This window comes from Sinocyclocheilus grahami, unplaced genomic scaffold, assembly GCF_001515645.1.
Source record: "Sinocyclocheilus grahami isolate Dianchi unplaced genomic scaffold, SAMN03320097.WGS_v1.1 scaffold259.1, whole genome shotgun sequence".
NCBI classification, from domain to species: Eukaryota; Metazoa; Chordata; class Actinopteri; order Cypriniformes; family Cyprinidae; genus Sinocyclocheilus; species Sinocyclocheilus grahami.
In genome coordinates this window covers 2378792-2401929 of record NW_015505438.1, presented here as the reverse complement: position 1 = coordinate 2401929, position 23138 = coordinate 2378792, and the positions used below count along the sequence as shown (strand labels likewise).

General features: G+C 36.5%; 2 protein-coding genes across 3 annotated transcripts in view; both read right to left on the bottom strand.

Annotated features, from left to right (window-relative positions):
• LOC107599009 (Abelson tyrosine-protein kinase 2-like) overlaps positions 1-8692 on the bottom strand; it is a 54273-nt gene extending 45581 nt beyond the window's left edge. Inside the window, exon 1 of the mRNA XM_016290493.1 lies at positions 7875-8692. Coding sequence (XP_016145979.1) covers positions 7875-8106 — 232 coding nt within the window. The 5' untranslated portion in view covers positions 8107-8692. The remainder of the gene's footprint in view (positions 1-7874) is intronic.
• A 2028-nt stretch (positions 8693-10720) lies between these two features.
• On the bottom strand, positions 10721-22769 carry soat1 (sterol O-acyltransferase 1). 2 transcript variants are annotated; one of them, XM_016290491.1, is made up of 16 exons: positions 22551-22769; positions 21653-21765; positions 18283-18341; positions 15640-15782; positions 15341-15400; positions 15024-15131; positions 13913-14195; positions 13671-13749; positions 13505-13586; positions 13271-13316; positions 13026-13155; positions 12774-12871; positions 12478-12576; positions 11925-12060; positions 11499-11644; positions 10721-11416 (listed from the first exon to the last, which is right to left on the bottom strand). In XM_016290491.1, exons 2-16 carry the CDS (start codon positions 21756-21758, stop codon positions 11339-11341), a joined length of 1653 nt encoding a protein of 550 aa, XP_016145977.1. In that variant the 5' UTR covers positions 21759-21765; positions 22551-22769; the 3' UTR covers positions 10721-11338. The 2 variants fall into 2 exon arrangements, with proteins under 2 accessions (XP_016145977.1, XP_016145978.1); XM_016290492.1 differs by lacking the exon at positions 22551-22769 and having other exon boundaries at positions 21653-21796.
• Positions 22770-23138: the final 369 nt, after the last annotated feature.

Genomic DNA, 23138 nt, shown 5'->3' with positions numbered 1-23138 from the left:
GAAGTGCAGAAAAATGCTTTTAATTTAACAGTGATTCACTTGCATCATCACACATTAAATCAAGGACAAAAAGAGCTGAAAATGGCTAACCAACTATGACTTGCCTAGAGAGAAAAACAATGAAAAACACTGATCTGCAAGGAACAGCAAAGGAGAAAGACACTGAATTGAAGAGTTCCTTATTGTCCATCACTGCCTCAACATACAAGAATTACTCCAGTGTGTCATCTAATCCAGACCTTAATAAGGACGCAAAGAGAGGATGGAACCGGATAAGGCTGTTAAAATTAAGCCGGATTAGAGGGTGGCTAGGAGAGCACAGGCACCCTCTTTCACACAAAGATGAGTATCCAAATCACAACTGAAATCTGCAATATCAACTAGACATGTTTGAAATGAACACTGATACTCTGTTTGAGCCTAGTGCCAAAAAAGTGTTCTAATGACCTCTAGTGGTGCAACAACAACCCAATCGAACCGTGGGCCAAGAGCGTCCCATCAGGTCTTCACAATGAGTCAGAAAGAAGTCCGAGACTACTTTATAAAACTTCTCCTCAGCTGTTTTGCTTCAATCTCTCTCACATATCAAAAAATGGATTGTTTAATCTAATTTAGTCCCTAATTCCTATAATTTTACACCCTGGGAATTTCACACGTGTCATAGTGCTGTGCATTCAAAGATAAAAGATAAAACAGAGATTTATGTAACACAATCACAACTCAATTACAGCAGCACTATGCCTGCTTACCAGAAACAAAATGATGATGTACATACAGTCCAAAAGCCATAACTTCACTCAAAACCATCCACACTGTTCTCTCATGTTTCTTTAACAGTCAGTCTGGATTGAATTCTAATTGAATGAGTCTCATTTGAAGCCACTGCAAAATATCAACATTGTATTAAATGTGTCTAACTGTTTTTGTGGCTTGGAAATGCATAGATATAAAATAATGGAACAGCTTTAGACAAATTGTCTATACATTTTGCCTTGGGAAAATGTGCCAACTGAAGGTTCACACTGTTCTGAGCTCTAAAAATCAACCGTTTTGGGTACTTTGGACTACATTAGGTTCAGGGCAGCACTTTGCACCACCCTAATGAAATAATAAAAGCCTGCTGGTACAGGACAGAGTTGATAAATAAATAAAAAGAATGTGGAGTTGGCCCTGTGACCTCAGAACGGCAGCAGGCTGACTCACTGGCTGTCTGCAGGGGATGGGAGACGCAGACAGGACCACTCATTTATTCATTTATCCCGCCGTCTGACCATGCAGGTCAATTAAGAACTATTCGTCACAGTCGCTTTCGATGGAATTCCACTAGTTAGAAAAGAGATGCAGATTCTATTCTCCTGGATCTGAAGGAATTTCGCTCCGAGCTTGAAATGAGTCATCTGTCGATGCCCTATTGGGCCGAAATGATTTGGGAAATCGAGCAGTCCACCTCCCCCTATGCCTCTGCATAGTCATCAGACTCTGAGTGATGACCGCACTGCAGAGTTTCAAAATCAAACAGTGAGGAAGCTTCCTGTTGATGTTGTAATAACAGAATGTTAATGAGAGTACTAGAGTGATTCTGCAACCCTCAGTGATTTCAAGGAACATTTCATCTGAAACAAAAAATTGTCATATTTACTAACTAGGGTTGGGTACCGAAACCCGGTACCAATATGGCACCGGTACCCATGTAACTGGTATGTACTAGAACCGAATACGAATGCAGATTTTGGTGCCTGATTTCGGTGCCATGCCTGAGCGATCGATTTAAATATTTGTCCTCTGGTTCTCCGAAACTGATGAAAAATAATTTCCCGACTGAGAAAATGCACGTGAACTCAAGTCGGAAAGCTCTAATAATACAAATCCAACACATCTTTGTAGTAACGTGAGTGTCCATGTTGTTTTCACATTCCGACTTAAAAGCACAACTCTGTAAATGAGAGCATTCGAGGAGCGCGTGAATGCAGTAATTTAGTCCTGGGCGGTATACCGGTTCATACCGAATACCGGTTTTTATTTTTGTTATGATATGAATTTTGAAAATACCGCAATACCGGTATATGTCACTTAAACAACATTCGGAATGCGACACTGTTTGAAAGGGGTGTTGCACTGTGGTGAGGGAACAGCTGTATGTATTACTAAGCGTGAAAGTTCCGAAACTGAAGCTGTAGAACTAATAGAACGTGATGACGCAGAAGAACTCATCCACAATATCCACATTGACCACCACAAATATCCACCACCCCCTGCCATCAGCTCCCACACTCACGAGCGTAGGGCTGGACAATAATTCAATATGAATATGTATCGCGATATAATTTTTTTCAATAACGGTGATATGATTTTTAAACACATTTCCGATATTTCGATATACATTACCAGTGTTTCCCATACATTGATTTATTTGTGCCATTTGACTTCGTTGAATAAACATGAGCACTGCACGTTTCAAAATCATAACACTAGTTTTATCACTCTAAAAGCATCTCCTGCTGGCAGAGAATGAGTTTTCATCTTAAATAAGCCCGTCTCCAGCAACATTTCCAGTTTTTGTTGTTGTTCAATTTTTTTGTTTTCTGCAGCGACTCGGAGCACTTTTCATACCCTTTTTTCTGGCTGAAGCACATTTGTTTCAATCTATAAGAATAATCAGCCTACACTACCAGTCAAAAGTTTTTGAACAGTAAGATTTTTAATGTTGTTTTTTTTAAGAATTCTCTTCTGCTCACCAAGTCATCGTCATTTATTTGATCCAAAGTACAGCAAAAACAGTAAAATGTTGAAATATTTTTACTATTTAAAATTGCTTTCTATTTGAATAGATTTTAAAATGTAATTTATTCCTGTGATCATACATAGGTAAATTTTCAGCATCATTACTCCAGTCTTCAGTGTCACATGATCCTTCAGAAATCATTCTAATATGCTGATTTGCCGATTATCAATATTTAAAACAGTTGAGTACATTTTTTTTTTCAGGATTCTTTGATGAATAGAAAGATCCAAGGATCAGCATTTATCTGAAATAAAAAGCTTTTGTAACATTATACACTATTCCATTCAGTATAATTTTTTTTTTTGGGGGGGGAAAGAAATTAAAGAAATTAATACTTTTATTTAGCAAGGATGCTTAAAATTGATCAAAAGTGATGATAAAGGCATTTATAATGTTACAAAAGATTTATATTTCAGATAAATAGTGTTCATATCGATATCGGAATTATATCGTATCGACCGAAATGAAGAAATATATCGTGATATCAATTTTGGCCATATCGTCCAGCCCTACTACATAGGCAGCTCATGAGGTTATGAAACAGTTCATTCTTTGTTTTTTTTCTACAACATGCACCCGTTTTTTTAATAAAACTTTTTTTTAAAAGCTGGACCAATTAGGGCTGGACAATATGACAACAGTGGAAAATTAAAGTTATTAGCCCATTTCATTTTGATTTAAGATTGCAAATGATTTGTTTCTGTGTATGTAATAAGATTATGCATTACTTGTCAAGTAAAATGTTAACACCAACCCTGAATGTGTGAATACGTATATTATACAATTATATTAGATTTTCATTTCAGTAATTCAACTCAAATTGTGAAACTCATGTATTAAATAAATTCAATGCACACAGACTGAAGTAGTTTAAGTCTTTGGTTCTTTTAATTGTGATGATTTTGGCTCACATTTAACAAAAACCCACCAAATCTCAACAAATGAGAATATGGTGACATGCCAATCAGCTAATCAACTGTTGTCCAACAAAAGAGAACATTATAACCTTTTTACTCCACAACACCAGTCAAATGCTTCCTTTTGTGATCTGATGAGGCTCCTTGTCACAGAATGAGGCAGAAAATATGTTCCATATGCTACTTTGAAAATAATACATCGATTAGCAATAGATTATAAATTAGGGTGACCATTCGTCCTCTTTTCCCCGGACATGTCTGCTTTTTGGACCTACAAAAATGCATCCGGCCGGGATTTCTTAATTGCCCAAAATGTTCGGGATTCGGCTGTTTTCTTAATCTCGCTCCTGCTGAATCTCTGACCATTGCCGTCTGCTCCCACAACATGTTTCGCTCCCGCGATTTTCGTGTCCACTCCTTTAAACATTCTAATATTGTATATAATTTTGGTGCATCAGGGAGCCGCTCTCAGGATGCGATGTATTTAAATATTTTTGAATGAGCGTTTGCACTGTTTACTTTCACTTTCTATTTCGCGATCACACGCACTGTGTAAAAGGAGCACATCTTACAAGATCAGATATTTGTCAATGAGCTCAGAACCTGTTGAGCAGCAAATACTCCAGCATGGTCTTGTCAGTCATCTCTCCTTATTCTCGACCTGTGATCAGTCAAAGCTGACTCCGGTAGCTCTTGTTGGATGCAGGGTTGTCAAGTCCGCGTTTTTTCCACAGAATTGGGCTACTTTTAAACTGTTGCCATGGGTTGATTTTCCCAAGTGGGTTAAAGGTTTGAAATATTGCATAAATTACATTTGACTGAAATGCTTGTATTGAAACATTTTGTATTCTACCTATGATAAAACTTTCATGGACTTCTACATTAACTGTTCCCTCCTGGTGGAATGACCTGCCCAGCTCAATCCAAGCAGCTGAGTCCTTAATATTTTCAAGAAACGGCTGAAAACACATCTCTTTCATCTTCATTTGACCCTCTAACTCTATAGCACTCTCTATTCTAATGCTACTTCTAATTGTATCTGCTTGTTTTTTTTTTTATTAAAAAGCTTGACCCTCTAACATTTGCACTCTCTATTCTGTTTCTATTCTAATGGCCAATCCATCCTTTTTTGGGGGGAATTTATTTTTATTTTTTTAAATAAAGTATCGGTTCAGGCACCGTTTAGGCACCAGAACAGTTTTAAAAGTATCGATTTGGCATCAGTATCGAAAAAACCCAAACAATACCCAACCCTATTACTAACACGAATTCCAAAATCATATGCCGTTTTTTTTTTTCTTTTTCAATACGGATTTTTTTAAGGGCCGATGCTGCTATATTAGAGATAAGGGTGGCAGATGGCCGATTTAAATATGACATCACACATTTCCTTTTAAGATGGCTAAATATTTAGTATTTAACATGATATTTACTATATTATAAATAAACAATTTGAAAATAAAGCTATATAAAAGAATAAACTTGAAAAAAAAAACTGTATACTTAAGATAAACTCTTGATTCTGTAATCGTATCATAGTATTCTTCACAAATAAAGAACTACAAGAAATAAGTACTCCTTGGCCAAACAGAAAAACTTATCAGCTGATGCTGATCATTTAAAAAAATGCCAATTATCAGACAATATCACATCTTATTGATATATTGGTCACCCACTATATATAACATAGATATTTTGTGTGCTTAGAAAAATTGTAGGCTAACACCTTGCATTAATGTTTTACATGTTATCATTAGTTAATGCATTAGCCAACAAGAACTGACAATGAGCAATGCGTTTTCATAGCATATTAATCTTTGTTAATGTGAGTTAATAAAAACACAATTGTTCATGTTAGCTTTCAGTGGATTAATGACAACATCCAACTTTTGCTTTAAAAGAAAATAATAAGTAAATGTTAAAATGAAAATTAGGATTAATAAAGGATGCTAAAGTACTGCTTAATGTTAGTTCATGTTAATGTACTTAACTAATGTTAACAAATCAGACCTTATTGTATGAGGATGAGTAAACAACAACATTTTTTTATTTTAAGGTGAATTATCTCTTTTACCTCACAGATGAGGCTCTGACACACTATAAAAGCCATTTCACAGATAAACAACAAAATGTGACCAAGGGCAGGATATTTTGGCATCATCCTTTAAATCTTCTAAAAACCTCTAAATCTTTAAGCTAGTCACTCCAACTAACTGTGCTACAGGGAGAAAAATCAGTGTTTATTCCAAACAATCTGGTTTGACTGAGGAAAATTACTCAAGATCAGATCTTTCCTCTAGACAGACATTAAAAGATGTCCTAGTCTCCCTCTAACGGACTTCAGCGTCAGATATAAGATCTGTAATGTCTGAGGAAGTTGATCATGGCAGTTAGTCAGGCCTGTAACCCTACAATTATTATCCTGATTATTCAGATGACTTTCAGCCACAGCTATATGTCTGGCTATAAGCGATGAGAGTAAAAATAACTCATCTGCAGCCCTCACAAGTCAGTGTTTCCAGCCGAAGGGTTTCGCTGTCAAGATGTGACAAGCTCCTCTTTGGCGTTGATCAACCCACCCTGTGGAGAAGAGACCAACACTGGGCACAACGCTTCATAGAGACTTAACACAGCTCCTGGGTAATGGACAACAGACAACACTGTTCATCTAAAACCATCCAAGATTATGTCTCGACAGCTAATGTAATCCCAGCCACAGTCACAATAATCCCAACAACACCTGGAATATGAGATTTATGAAAAGATAAATATGCGTGACACATTATTGCCAGACAAACAGTAGTACGATCAAATATGTGTTTTGTGTTACTGCCTGAAACAAATGAGTCCGTGAAATCACTCGCAAGCGAAATCCGAGAAAGCGTTGGCTTCCCCAGCAGCAAGTGCTTCATAAGAGACAATAAATGCCAGTCCCTATCAAATAACAGCCATCAGATAGCATTTCTACAGTTAGTATTGTATTGTGTCTGAACTTCCCCTTCTCAATTCAGTTAGCTACCGCCCTTAAACAACCGCAATAGTCTACATCAAATGGCAAATGTACACTGCAAAGGTGGCGCAGAAACGCTTCTGAAGTGGCAATTGTGTGTCTTTACACATACTGTTTAATGCTGCTTAGAGGTGGCACAAATGCAGTTACGCAGCATTTTTAACTATATACTTTTATAATAGGGGTTAAGGTGGTCAAGTGGAATTTGCTCATATTCAAATCATATGAATACATTAAAATAAATAACAAAAATATTAAATGTATATAAAAAATACATTTCCACAGGTATATGTCTATAGCGTTAACAAGAAGATCTTAAAGAGACATTGTAAACATGGTCAGTGCCGCTGATACATCTCAGAAGTATATTTTGGATAGTTTAAGTGACAGCACACTAATTTGTCATTTTGACAATGCTTTTAACCAATCAAGAGTTTCCCAATACACTAATTTTGGTGAGAGTCAATCTTGGAATAGGTACAATGTTGTTATTAAATGGATTGACACGGTTCGAAGTTCGAACCTAAAAATTACTGCAACACATGGTTATACTCTACAAAGAAAGGTCCCAATGATAGGTGGCCAGACACTGGACCATGCTTGACCATTTACAAAAGCCATGTTAAATTACCAGAGCCGTAAACACCACAGCCATTCCCAAAATCTGATACTGCCTTGATGTTGCTCTGCTGTGTGTTGTTAGGATGAAACAAGTTTAATGCGTAACATTTTTAGGATGTCTGCCTCGACTGGTCTAACAGTGCTCGTCAAAATCCATCAAAGGAAATTTGTTTCGTCCCCCTCAATGTTCAAGAAATGGTTTCAGTCTTGTTTTCTACCAAGTCACTAAGACATGAAAGTGTTGTTTATAAGAAATAGCAATTCAAACGGGCTGACCTGAGCTCTTATATTCACCACATTTCGGTGACAGTGTCAGAAAACATAGTAAGCTGTCTACCTCATTCGTGATGTCAAAATAGCACTGTCTAGATAGGCAGCACACTAGATTTTGCAACACAGCCTGAGAGTCATGGAGTATTTCCGCCGATCCTGACGGATCCATCTAAACCGGAGAGCAGCTCCACACTTCACCGACAATGATAAGCAAGTTGGCAGTGACTCAAAGCAATAAACATGCACAATGAAGACCTGAATGGGCTCATACCTGAATGCAGGGTGAAAACATTGATTCCTGGATCCAGCATGATGTTCGCTGCAGCGACAGCAGCGGCAGTTCTGCCCGGTGGAGTCCCGGTGATGTTGCCGCCGCCACCGTCTCGGGGTCTCCTCCCGGAGCTGCTGGCCCGGTTCGATCTGCCCTGCTGCTGTTGCCCCTGCAGTGGGGTCTGGATCCCCGCGGAAGCCCCTTCTCCCACGCGGCCTACCTGTTGTCCCATCCTGCGAGTGTTCTGGGTGGGAAAATAACACAGATCCGTGGAAAGACCCGCCGTCCGTTTGGACCGCTCACATCCCCCAAAGAACAACCCGCGGGACGACAGCCTGTTCTGTTCGGGATGATAGTCTTCCCCTTCTTGGTCACCCCTTCTCTTCCTCCTCTACCGGACCGGACCGAGCTCCGTTAGCTTAGCTTAGCAATCTGTGTAACGATATGTGTGTGCGTGTGTGTATGAGAGAGAGCGAGAGAACCCACCCACCACCACCTAACAGCTAACAACGCACAGTCTAATCGTTCAATTCTACCAAACGGCACCGGATAAGCGGCTCTGTTAAACGGGTATGTACTATCCTCCTGCCCCCAGCGCTGTTTCTCTTAAAGCGGACCCGTCTGGGGTCGTTCCGTTCTGCTCCAGCCGCTGCGCGCCCCCTCCGCCGCCGCCATCTTTACCGCAGAATCAGTAGCGTGCGCTGCACGAGCCAATGACGGAGAGCGCAGCACACCATCATCGCGGTGATGCCAAAGATCCTCTCTTTTTAATACATGAATATTAACATAAGCAAAATTAAGAGAACTGTTCATTCATTATGTACAGTGAATAATATCTTAAGGTCAATAACTGAGTAATGTAAACAATAATAAATAACAAAAGTACAATAATAAAAACAAAAAGGTCTCATTGAAGTGTGTTAATAAAGCAATATAAAGTATAGCTACCTCACTTATATCAATATCATACTCAGTAATATGTTTTGATAGCAGGGTTATTTTAGTTAACTAAAACTAAAACCACTGAAATAATGTACTTAAAATAAACAAACTGATATAAATTAAATTGTAATAGCATATATATATATATATATATATATACAGTATCTCACAGAAGTGAGTACACCCCTCACATTTTTGTAAATATTTTATAATATCTTTTCATGTGACAACACTGAAGAAATTACACTTTGCTACAATGTCTTCAGGCAGTTCCTTTGACCTCAAGATTTCTCATTTGCTCTGACATGCACTGTGAGCTGTAAGGTCTTATATAGACAGGTGTGTGGCTTTCCTAATCAAGTCCAATCAGTATAATCAAACACAGCTGGACTCAAATGAAGGTGTAGAACCATCTCAAGGATGATCAGAAGAAATGGACAGCACCTGAGTTAAATATATGAGTGTCACAGCAAAGGGTCTGAATACTTAGGACCATGTGATATTTCAGTTTTTCTTTTTTAATAAATCTGCAAAAATGTCAACAATTCTGTGTTTTTCTGTCAATATGGGGTGCTGTGTGTACATTAATGAGGAAAAAAAATTTAACTTAAATGATTTTAGCAAATGGCTGCAATATAACAAAGAGTGAAAAATTTAAGGGGGTCTGAATACTTTCCGTACCCACTGTATATATAACATGTATTTTATTTTAATGCATTTTATTTCAGTTAGTTGCCAAAGCAACATTTCTTACTTTTGTTTAGTTTAACTTAATGTCCTAAAATAACTAAAAAATAAACTAATAAAAATAACAAAATGAATACAGCTTCCAACTAGAAAGTGGACCATATAAAATTAAAAATGAATTTAAAATATTAATAAATAATCCTAATATAGCAATAATCCATGTTTTGCTCCTAATTTAATTAATTTTTAGCTTTACCAACAGCAATGGCAAAATATAGGCTACTAATAGTCTTAATATTAAAATAATAATCTTTCATTTCTGCAACATGATTTCATCTGTAAAGAAATAGGCTAATATTTTAATTCACTTTTCAAGTTTGATTTTACGTGGTCAATTCACATGAAACATATTAGCCCGATATACTGATATCTTATCAATACACAACATGGCACATAGTGCATACAAGCAAATCACTATCGTCAGTTAAACTGTTTATTTGTCCATTACAGAGCATGTTGGTGCAGGCTACTCACTGAACATTTCACAAGATAAAAGTTATTCGTTTAAAAATATGCCATCGGTTTAAATTATTCCAAAATATTTATTACTTTTTTGTGATGAAAATTACAGTCATCGACTATTCTAGAAATTACAACGGAACATGTACATGGCAGGTGCCATAAAGAAACAAAATCTAAAATGCTGTGTGCAGATATACAGTAGTCCTAACATTCAACTCTCACCATCACCACCTGCTGGTCGTCACAGTTATTGCAGGTATATATTTTTTAAATATAATACAATCTCAAACATCTTGTGGGATTGGATAGATTATTCACTCAAAACTCTTTTTTGCACTAATAAATGTCATTCAAAATTTTAGACTTTATTATTACTATTTTTTAAATAAATCCTCTCATGTCACTGTACATAATAATTTATAACCAACAAAGGGATTGTGCTTGAAAACCATTAGTAATAATGATCACGAGTGCAGCCAGCTGCAAAACCTTAACACTTCCAAAAATCTGATACCCTATTTGGTAATAAATAAGTACTAAAGCATGGTTTTAAATTAGTATCTAATTAGGTTAGCTCTAGGGAAAGAAAGAAAAAAACAAACATGAAATCCAAATTTCCAAAGTCAAGACTATCATTCCAACTCTTCAAACAGTAACTAAAGTAAATAAAACTGTCAGAAAGGAGAATTTGCCCCAAATCAAAGTCATTTTAATTAAAACTCTAGGAGTAAAATGTAAGAAGTAAACTATTTTCGTGTTTCACAGCAGTATGGCACATAATTTAAATCCACTGGGGTTTTAGAATTCCCAACCTCGCTTGTAAACATTCTACAATTTTGTGTAGTCCAGGTTAAAATGTACCACATGTATAATCTTCCATGGCCTCTCCAGTACTGGAATACCACCATAATATCAAACACTATCTAAGAAGTGGCAGTAAACAAAACACATTTACTGTATAATCTGATCTCAACTCAACTTCTCAACATCACAGATGCTTCTAAAAATAGAATCTCTTAAGCCAGATCAGACATAACCTAAAATAGATTGTCAAATGCTAACTAGGAATTTGAAAGGAAACAAAGACATTTTCATAATGCACATTATAGACATTCTACATTCTATTATGGATGTTATAATAAATATTAAATATCTAAGGCCTCTTCATAAAACACTGTCCTCATGATTATAGAGTAAGCTTGTCACTTTTCACTTCATTTGGTCAGAGTGCAATACCTATAGAATGCTAAAAAAAAAAGAAAGTTCTAGAATACAGAACAAATCTGATTCATCTGGAGGCTGGTGGTGTGGCTTTAGTGAGCATCTACAGCAGTGTTAGTCTGTGGAGTACAAGTCCAGGATCGAGGCTTCAGCAAGTCTAGGAAAGAAGGCTGAGGAAACAAAAAGAAACCATGAATATATGAATAAATTCACAAACTAGATGAACCTACCAAGAACAAGCACGTTGTTTACCTCTTGAATGGGGCAGAAGCGCTGCGCGTACCACTCCTGAGAGTACAGGCAGATGAGAACACCCTGACCCAAGAACAGTGCAGTCCACATGATCATGTTCCAGATCGGCCCTTTTCTCCGGTCGTTAAGAACGAAGTTAAACACCACTAAAGAGAAACATGAGTGCATTAGAGACTTTCATATTCGGGCTCTGTTACATCATATAAAACAGTCATTTTAACCGAAGCTTAAACCAATGTCTAGGTGGTTATCTGGCAACCCAGCCTGCCCAAGCTGGTTAAATTGGTCTGTTTGGATGGTTTTTGGTAGACCAGCTGCTGACCAGCTAAATGCCAGCTTGGTCAGCTGTAAAACCAACTTATGCCAGCTAAGACTATCTGTTTTTTTTCAGCAGGGACATGCTCTTGTAATAAATGAGATTCTTACTTCCAAAGCACATGAAGAGGCAGAACATGACGGGATAGAAGAAGCCAAAGCAGATGGCCAGAACGTACTCGTGCACCACAGCAGACACAGTAAAAACAACCAACATGGCCGCTGCACGGAATCGCTTCTGTGTCATCTGTAGATATGGATGATCACACTTGGTTTAGCTTGATGCACATTTGGACACAATTTCACACAAATTTCCAGAGTCCACGCAAATAAACCAAAAACAGACTGTTTATTGAAATACAGCACAACATAGGGCCATCGTCAAGGTCCAATCTGAAAAACTGTTTACACCAATGAATTTCAGTGATTCCTGGATGATTTTTGTAAAGAGTGCACTCAAAGTGATATATATATAGCCAATTAAATAATAGCCAAGTAAATATTTATATAATAAAACAACTGTATAAAAATTATTTAAAAAAAATAAATTACAGTGATTATATAGAATATAAATTATAATTAATCAGTCAATAAATAAAGAATAACTATAATCATTTATCTTATATTCTGTGCTCATTTTCCACATTTTCAACTGATGACTTACCCACAGGAAGTCCCTGTAGACATAGTAATAAAGCCAATCATGTACTACAACATTCCATGTGCGGTAATAGTTAGCAAACGAAGTGGAGTTCCACCAGTCCTAGAGAAAAAGCACATTATTCAATTAACAATTGTATAATGGCAACATAATTTAGCATTAATCTTTTTTTTTCCCCACTAAAACAAATTTGATCATGTGGAACATGAAAAATAAAACTGCAGTATAAAGCCTAAAAGATTGAAGGGTCTATATTTGTAAAAATTAAATACAGGGCACATTCTGGTGCTGTCTGTTACCTTATAAAACATTCTGTCTCCAAACCGTAGCATTTCAGCAAATGCATTAAGCCAGCAATGCAGAAAGGCAAAAAATGCCAAGAAAAGCACCAGCACTCCTATGGATATAGGACAACGTCATTACACAAACTGCATTTATTTGTGCACTTTTTTATTACATCTGTGTCTTCTTCAGTGTGTAGACTTCTTATCAGTATAAAGGTATCTAAAGATGGGCTAAATTAAAAAGTGTCTGTCCTGTCGACATTCTACCTGGCAGTATAGAGTTGAAGACACACAGCACCATGGCCCTCAGGTCAAAGAGCTGCATACTGATACTGCGGAACTGAGGGATACACAGCCGCACAAATATGTAATATGCATAAAACAAACAGCCGAGCACCTGGAATGACACAGAAAAAAAACATATTCAAGATCTCAACATAACATTTACCAAGTCTTGACATAAATGTTTATAAAATTCACAACTTAAACATGTACTCTTTTAAAGAGCCCACCTGCGAAAACTTTGTAGCCACATAACCCCACCGAATACATGGATTTCTACAAGGACAAAGTAACATAAGTGAAATCAAAACTGAATAAATGTTTATTTATTACTTTTATACATGCTATTTCTATGAAAACAGATACCAATACACTGCTAAAACTTTTAGCTTAATATTAAATAAATAAATGTGTGTGTGTGTGTGAAACATTAAATTTTTATACATATAAGTATATTTTCTTACTGTGGATAATTGTCTCTGTATATCAGGGTGGGTGCAAAGAGAAAGTAAATGTACTGGGTGAATTGAGGTACAGCCAACGAATCTGAAAAAAAGAAAGACAAAATCAAATGTAAGTTTTTGTCATTTTACTTCTGTGAAGTTACTGACATCTACGTAAGGATCTTACTTGCTTTGATTCGTTCTAAGGATCGCACTCTTGGCACATTTTCCCTGATGAAAGAGTGAGCCTTCATTATCAGGCGCACCTGTTTAAAACAGACAATAGCAACAACTAGATTGAGCAGTGAAAGTTAACACCTTCAAATATTATTAGACTTCTATCTAGTATCAAATTCAAATAAACACATTAAAGCATCCAATAATCATAAATCAATATCAATAAATCCTGTTGCCATGGTTACTCAGTACCTGTTCTAGAATGAGTATGAAGCATGAAGCAGGGGGAAGGCCGTTCTTCAGCACCACATATGTGGGCAGGAAACCCAAACACAGTCCCTGGTACAGCAGCAAGAGAGAACCGGCCAGCACTGTCCATAAGGCCCGATGGTTTGACGTGGGGTAAACACTAGCCCAGACACTGAGCAACACATATGGAACCACAAGCGTGGACAGGAACATACACATCCACGTGACAACCACTAGCGGGAACTGGCCAAACGCATACACCAACAGATCAAACTCAAGCACCAGTCTGGAGAGAGAAAGGAATAAAGATTTTTGCAGCTTACACAATTTAGTAAATCTCCTTTTATTGTCTTACTTTACTCCAAGTAACACTGAAGGTACATGATAAACTAATGAGAAAACACTTTTGAATCTTTTTGCATGTATTTTAGAGCGGGTTTTGATGAAGTCAAATAATATTATTATTATATTATAATATTAATATTAATAAGCCCAGTGAAGCTGTAACAGCTAAGGGAGTTTCTGCTTCGCATCGTGCCTAACAATGCCGCTTAGCTGTTATAAATTCACTGTAAAACACGGCTTCTTGGGGCTTATTGCTTTATTTGTAAATTATTTTTGTTCACATAACATGTCATTTTATTTCATAACTTTATCCTTACACCAACTAGAATACACTAACTGTAAACATGTTACAAGTGTGAAGATGTTTTTAGTTTAGTTTTCTTGAGAATGAGAATTAACAGGAGAAAATTCCATTTAAATAACAGAGCTAAAACTATTCAAAATTATAACACATATCAGAAATTGACTTTTAACACGAGCCAGAAGAAGTATGCATTGAATAAATTGTGCATTGGCTTGCGAAGACAAAATATACAGTGGTGTGAAAAGGTTTTTGCCCCCTTCCCGGTTTTTTATTTTTTTGCATATTTGTCACACTTAAAAGATTCAGATCATCAAACTCATATTTTGGCAAAAACAAAACTATTATGCATTTATGAAACCACACTTTTGGCAAGGTCAGAACCTCAACATTTAGAACAAGGCTGCAGCTTAAAAAATTTAAGCAGAACAGATTCCAAAAGTGTTTATGAATAGTGAATGTTCTAACCTGCCCTCATCGATGAAATCCACGACAAGCGTGCTGAAGATGAAGAGGATGAGGAGGGCGATGAACATGTGATAGATGGTGCGAATGTGGTTCACCTCAAACAGATCACTGCAGAAAAATCATGTAATAAGCACTATTACTTTACAAATATTCATAAGTACAACCATATGTTTCTCGTCTTCCTAATTAAACACTAAATGAACCAAATTTCATAAACTGTGCTACAACAAACAGGTTTATTAAAGTCAGCTAATCTGACCACAGACAGAAACAAATCTCAGATTTTACACATATCAGCAAGATCATCCATGACTTACTCTAACAGGGATCGACGGATCACGAACTGCTTGCTTTGGCTTTGGGAAGGTCGTGTATGCCTACAGGAGCAGAGAGGAAGATAAAAAGTGTTAGACAACAGAATAAAAAAGAAAAAGGCTGAAAGAATGTGAGATAAAAGCACTATGCTGATAGACTGGCACGCTAGTCATGTGATAAGATCAGACAATGAAAAAGAAATCACAAATGCAGATTTGAATGACAGTAAAAGAGAAGAGAGTGAAGTGTACTAGCCAGCTGTGGCACTCATTGCGATCCGGTTTGTGCATGCTTTCAGTACCTGAGTTTGCTTTTCTCCTTATCTGAGAGAGGAAAGACTGTGCTCACATGGGATGAACCCAGACTGGCAGACTCCTCTATCAGACTGTCCATGAATTCATCTACTTGAGTGTCGAACTGCCTCATCAGGTCTGCCTTCAAATGCTGAAAACAAATAGCAAAACAGTAAAGACACAGAACAGCTAGTCTCTTCTGAGGGTCTTACAAACAAGAACAGAAGGTTTGCAGAAGGTCTTATGAAGCTCTACACATCATATCCTCAAGATAAGAGTAATTCCGCAAGAGAATAATGTCTCATGTGATAACTCAAGCTGTCATGGTCATGTCTTTTTGACTGCAGCTGCTCTTAATGGAGACAAATGAAGGTCTTGTATCTCAAAGAAACTTTTACGGATACTAAATTCGGTCACAGACTGAACTGAAACTGAACTGATGACGCAATACATTGAGGTCTGTAATTCAAATAAATTCTAAAGTTCAATCATTTGACAAAAATGTCTTTTTAGGGAAGTCTTTAGAAGATATATGTGTTACAAAAAAGGACATTATATTTTCCCAAACCTCACCGCCCCTGGCTGACAACCACATCCTTCTCTATTCTGTCTGCACTTCCTGTAACCTTTACAAGCACTTACATCAAGCAGCGCAAAACAATCTAAAGCATGAAACAATGTTTGACCCCTAAAAACAAAGTTAAAAAAAAAACCTTTTAGTCTGAATCTATTAAAAAATATATATTTTTAGTCTGAATCTATTAAATTATTCAGTAATAATTATACAATTCCAATGATGATTTGAATACAATTGAATACACAATAAATATTAAAATATTAAATAAATATTTTGATATTTTAAATCTATTGTCATGTGGCCAGCAAATCATAAAACAATTAATATTCTCACAAAGAATCTGTAGACACAATGTGACAAGATCAGATGTTTAAAAAAATATATATATAATACTAACAATAACAATAATTCAATATTTTACATTGGCATATATAAGTTTTTTATTTAAATGCTAATCTTATATTATATTATTAATATATGTGTATAAAATATAACTGTATATATATATTTTTTTTACAATTCACATGATGATTTGAATACACTTGAATACACAATAAATATGTAGATGTTTTAAATCTATTGTCATGTGGCCAGCAAATCATAAAAAAATAAATATTCTCACAAAGAATCTGTAGACAAGATCAAGATCAGATGTAATATATATATATATATATATATGTATAATACTAACAATAATTCCATATTTTACATTGGCATATATATATATATATGTGTGTGTGTTTTTTTCATTTTCACACGTATATTATTAATAAGTGTATAAAATATAATTTTATATACATGTTTTTAATTTAAATGCTAATCTTATATTATATTATTAATATGTGTATAAATTATATAATATAATTAATCACGATTAATCTTTGTTTAGTTTTAGTTTAGTTTTTTCTTTGTATAATATATGTGTGTACTGTGTATATTTATTAGGTACATATAAAGACATACACATACAGTATATATTTTGGAAATATTTATATGTATTTACATGTATATATTATTTATATTCATATAATTTATATTATATATAAATATATTTAATTTATAAACATAAAATATTTTTCTGAAACATATACATGCATGCGTGTGTATTTATATATACATAGTAAATATACACAGTACACACATATATATTATTGTAAAAAAGTTCGTAGATCGGGAAGATGGAGGGGGGAACCGACGAACATTTAAACATAATTTAATAACAAAATAAACACAAAACTGAAAATAGCATGACAGCCCCTCACGAACGACTGCCGTGCACAAACAGAACCAAAACAACATAAATAGTCCAAGCCTGGTCCTCTCTCGTCCTTCACTGTCGTTACTCCTCCTTTTATCCTTCCGGAGCTTCTCCGTGGGACTTGAGACCGGTGAGTGGCGCAGGTGTCACTCATTATCATTTACTCCACCGGCCTCGCTCCGTTCCCACGGCTCTCAGCCCCGCCCCACTCATCAAAATTATGTACACAAAAAAAACTTTTATTTTGGATGCGATTAATCGTTGCCCAGCACTAACATGCATGCATGCCATGGATGGATAAATAGATAGATGGATAGATGCAGGTAATCTTGCAATATAATACCCCTTGAATGCACTCATGTGTATTCAAGGGGTATTACATTGCAAGATTACCTGTCATGTGCTGTAAGCAACACATTTAACTAACCCACTAACAGAAACTAAACATTTTTCATTATTTTTCATTGAGCAAAACCTGCTGCCTGCTAAAGAGCCTGATGAATAAGAACAAAGCAGAGCAAACATTCAGATATGCTAAAGAAAACAAAAGCTCTGTCAGTTTTACACAGAAGAATAAGCATTGCATTTAAATCATTGAAAGGATTTAGTCAAGCCAAAGGTCACACTTGAACGTTTATGATCTGTTAATCTGTGACATAATATGTGATAATACAGATAATCTGTGATATTGATAATACTGATAATCTGTTACAATACAGTGATAACGAACGAGATTTGCACACACATTTAACACATTCATTGTTTTGATATTTGATTTCCTTTAAAACAAGAAAAAAGTACTAAGAGCCATCCTACCTCAGCTTTCTTCTTCAGCTGTAGTTTTGCGCTGATAATGTGCTCCACTTCCACTGTTCCTGAAATGAGACATCAGTACAGTTCTCTCATGAATGCTCACAACTACACACAGATGGAGCAGGTCATTCTGGACACGTATCCTGGTTACCATACCACTAATCTTTAACTAATCTAACATAATGCAAACAGAATACCTGCATCCATTAAAGACAGATTAGTTACAGAAGAGACGGCGATTCATACAACCCTACTGTACATTAACATAAATAAGGACACTGACATCCCAAAAATGCTCTAAAAAGCACCGAAAACTCATTTTATAATGATAAAATGCACTAAGAGGCCATCAAAAAAGTCACCACATGTATACAATCAATCAAGCTAATTAATTTTTTTAATGTATTCCGCAGGTTTTAAAGGGGTCATATGTTGTTGCTAAAAACAACATTATTTGGTGTATCTGGTTTGGTGTAGTATTTATGCGGTTTAAGGTTCAAAAAACACATTATTTTCCACATACTGTCCATTATTGTTTCTCCTCTATGCCTTGCCTTTCTGAAACACATCGATTTTTACAAAGCTCATCGTCCTGAAAAGCGAGGTGTGCTCTGATTGGCCAGCTATCTAGTGCGTTGTGATTGGCCGAATACCTCAAGTGTGTGACGGAAATGTAACGCACCTTACCATATTGTGATGCCTTGTCCCGGCCGGAGCGACGAGACAAAAACATTAAAACCCATTATAAACTAGGCATTTGTTGCATCCAGTGGGAACAACATGGCGGCAGCAACAATACTACAGCGAGAATAAAAGTTATGCCTTCTTTCTTTGCGTGAACATTTGGGCGGCGTTATGCAAATCTTCCCACATCGTGACTTACATATGTGGGGGCGTGTTAGAATGAGCCGTTTTAGGTAGGTGTGGCTGACTCTTAACTTTTATAAAGAATATCTCTTTGGATTTGAAACTTTAGTCTTTGCAACTTTACAGATCTTCTTTATGCACCAAGAGCTTGTAACACTGCAAAGAGAAAGGAAAAATTTAAATCGCATCATATGACCCTTAAACCAAAAGAAGATACAATATTTACTATTCGGTATAAATACAAATATGTCATCGCTATATTATTGAAGACTAAAAAAAGAGTCACTTTCATTTAGGAAAGAGAGCGTTTATGTTAGGATAGATGGATACATATGTCACAGCCAATGAATGAACTAGACTTACAATTCATTCAAAGTTTTAAAATGCAGTAAAAAGAAAGACAGAAAGGAATGCAATGTCTTCATTTCAATCTATGGGAGATTATACTAAGAGGCAATGAATTAATAGTAACACCGTGTTTACACCGGACGCGACAGTTGTCGTGTCGCACCGCGTCGCAACAGCTAAAGTCTGTCTACACTGGACGCGACAAAGCAACCGTTGAAAATCATTAGAAATTTGTGTCAGTACGTCATAAATAGAACGCAGCAGCAGTTTACTGTCGGGAATTTGTCATGCCACGCCGCATCCAGTGTAGACACGGTATAAATGTAGAACTTGATGACTTTTGACAAAAAGCACTACATTATATCCCACTGAAAACCCTAAAATTATTTCACGAGTTCACACTAACATATAATATGATTGAGCAATTAGTAGCATATTTGGCGTTCTGTCCAGAGGGAGGGCTCCGAGCTCGGGATAGAGCCCGAACCCAGAGAACCGTCCCCCCATCCCAAGAATGGGATGAAATTAGATTAAGAGTGAGGTGTTGAGGTGGAGGCGGGATGCTGGAAAACTGTCGTGGAACAAAGGTAAGTTGGCTGTATATATACGTATTGTGCTTGTTAAGGTGATTAACTGACGAGCTCCACCTGGGCCAGACTGATTGATTATCTAAACGTGCTCCTCCCGAACCTTGTTAATGAAACATCATATATGATATTTAATTTCAAAAACCACTCACACTAACTCAAATGCTACACTGTGAAGCATGAACCTGGATCTATCTGACCGTGAGGTTGCACAATAAAACAAGTGTCATCATGTCAGAGTTAATGGGAATGTCTGCATCATTGATAACCGTACTGGGCAGGACATGGCAACTTCTCAATCAGGTCACACTGCAAATCACATGGCAGTCTGTTCATCCCAGAAAATTTGTGTCAGTACGTCATAAATAGAACGCAGCAGCAGTTTACTGTCGGGAATTTGTCATGCCACGCCGCATCCAGTGTAGACACGGTATAAATGTAGAACTTGATGACTTTTGACAAAAAGCACTACATTATATCCCACTGAAAACCCTAAAATTATTTCACGAGTTCACACTAGCATATAATATGATTGAGCAATTAGTAGCATATTTGGCGTTCTGTCCAGAGGGAGGGCTCCGAGCTCGGGATAGAGCCCGAACCCAGAGAACCGTCCCCCCATCCCAAGAATGGGATGAAATTAGATTAAGAGTGAGGTGTTGAGGTGGAGGCAGGATGCTGGAAAACTGTCGTGGAACAAAGGTAAGTTGGCTGTATATATACACGTATTGTGCTTGTTAAGGTGATTAACTGACGAGCTCCACCTGGGCCAGACTGATTGATTATCTAATCGTGCTCCTCCCGAACCTTGTTAATGAAACATCATATATGATATTTAATTTCAAAAACCACTCACACTAACTCAAATGCTACACTGTGAAGCATGAACCTGGATCTATCTGACCGTGAGGTTGCACAATAAAACAAGTGTCATCATGTCAGAGTTAATGGGAATGTCTGCATCATTGATAACCGTACTGGGCAGGACATGGCAATTTCTCAATCAGGTCACACTGCAAATCACATGGCAGTCTGTTCATCCCAGAATTAACCTTAATGGTTTCACTAACGTAACATGAATGTGTCATGGCCATTGTTTCCTCATTCTTCTTTAATGCATATATGATTACACAGCTCAATTAAGACCTCAATACAAGCAAGGTTATTATTGCAAATTAAAAACCTTTTACTTTAAGGAAAATTAACATTTAGTTTATAATATACCTGTATTCTACCACATAAAAATCAATTATATTATTTTACCACTGAAAACTCTAAACAGACTGGGCAAAAAGAAAAAAAAAATCTGAAATGAATGAATAATATCAAATGTATGTATTCTTTTACATGACAGAGCCATACAAATGATAGGTTGAACAAGCAACGTAAATAGTAAGGACACTAAGTGAAACATGTTGCAACTGATTCCAGTGGGTCGGAGTTGAATGACCTACACTGCAAAGAAAAACTCTCTTCATTAGAATCTTAAAGTGACTGTTTTGCATCTGCCTAATTTGAATACTCTGCACTTGGAGGATCAGGGCTTTTTTTGTTTAGTGATTCAGTCTCACCATTACTGGGGCAGGACACCTCTCCTGTGCCATCCTGGTCTGATGAAGGAACCACCTTATGAGACCCCCTGCGACTGCGTGGGGCACCAGCACCCTCATTCACCATCCTGCTGCTGGAAACCCAACACCAAGAACAAACGTGATCCTTCTTCAACAGGTAAATAATTTCATTCACCAATTCACAATTTCATATTATCTTGATTGCCTCAATTAGATCATTTTAAACTTACTAATAAGATTTTCATTGAATTTTAAAAGTAGTCATTCTGGCCAGTCATTGAATATGACAAAGAAAAAAAGATTTTAATTAGTTAGTAACTAAGAAATAAGCAAGATTATCTGAGATGATCTATCCTTGTGAAACTGTAACTGGTATCAGAATAACTTGCATACAGTGCTAGTCAGAATAAGTGAGCAGTTGAAATCTGAACCACAGATTCCATAAAAATCAATAAACAAAAATGTTCAAAGGAATACCCTACTTGTCAATATTAGGATAGTTACTAGTAGCAAAGGGGAAAGTACTGTAAGTGATAAACTTAACGAATACTAGTCAATATTTAATTACTTTTTGGAAATAAGTATTAGTATACTACTAAGATAAAAAAGACCCTAGTTAGTTAATAGAATAAACGTTAAAATGGCTTATCACACAAATGCAAATACATTACACTAAATTAGCTAACTGTGTTGATGCTGGGCTGTCATTTTTGAGGGGGTTCAACTATTCGTCTGTATTTAGAACTAGCTTAAAACGACACTAAATATACGCACAAAACTCAATACGCTTATTGTACACAAACGATATTAATTTACCAGAAAATGTTTTCGACAAAATAGTGTCTGTTTTACAGGCTCCGTTTAAGAAAGACCAAAAAACAACGTTTAGCTCACTTACTTGTGCTTCTTCCTCAATACACACGTGTGCAATAATCAGTTCAGCTTTCTGAAGACAAACTCTGTGAACGTTGACGCTGGCGACGCCGTATGATTGAACGAGATCAGCAGCATCAATCACACCTCACAGCATCAGGCCTGTGTTGAAATCAACTGAAACAACAGGCGCTCGTTCTCTACCGGGGGCGGAGTCTGCTTCGAAACGACATCTGATTGGACGAGCGGCTAAATGTACAGTAACAGTATCAATACCTTACAGCGTTGCCTGGTTTATGTAATGACTGGTTATCTCTCTCTTCTCAAAGATGTAATGTGTGGAATAAATATATGAATCTCAAAACCCTTCAAGAATATATGTCCAGGTCATATTTTACCCCAAATACAAATGTGTCAAATGATGTGGTTATAGTTCGGTTTAGTTTTTTTAATTATGTGTTTTATGTTAAATGATAAAATATTGTAAGTTACCTTTGTGAACATTACATATATGATACGGAAGTAAAGTGAGGATGTATAACTGTAAAAGGGCAAAGTACATTGTACTAACAGCTTATGGAGAATGAAGACATTATATTATTAGATCCTGGTC

Excerpts from the sequence above, each read along its gene's own strand:
- soat1 (XM_016290491.1), bottom strand. The coding sequence starts at position 21,758 with ATGGTGAATGAGGGTGCTGGTGCCCCACGCAGTCGCAGGGGGTCTCAT. Across the intron at positions 12,872-13,025 it reads CTTCAACTCTATACTGCCAG|GAGTGCTGGTGCTTTTCTTG; the intron begins GTAGAATGTCGA and ends CTATATCCATAG. Across the intron at positions 11,417-11,498 it reads GCTTCTGCCCCATTCAAGAG|CCTTCTTTCCTAGACTTGCT; the intron begins GTAAACAACGTG and ends TTGTTTCCTCAG.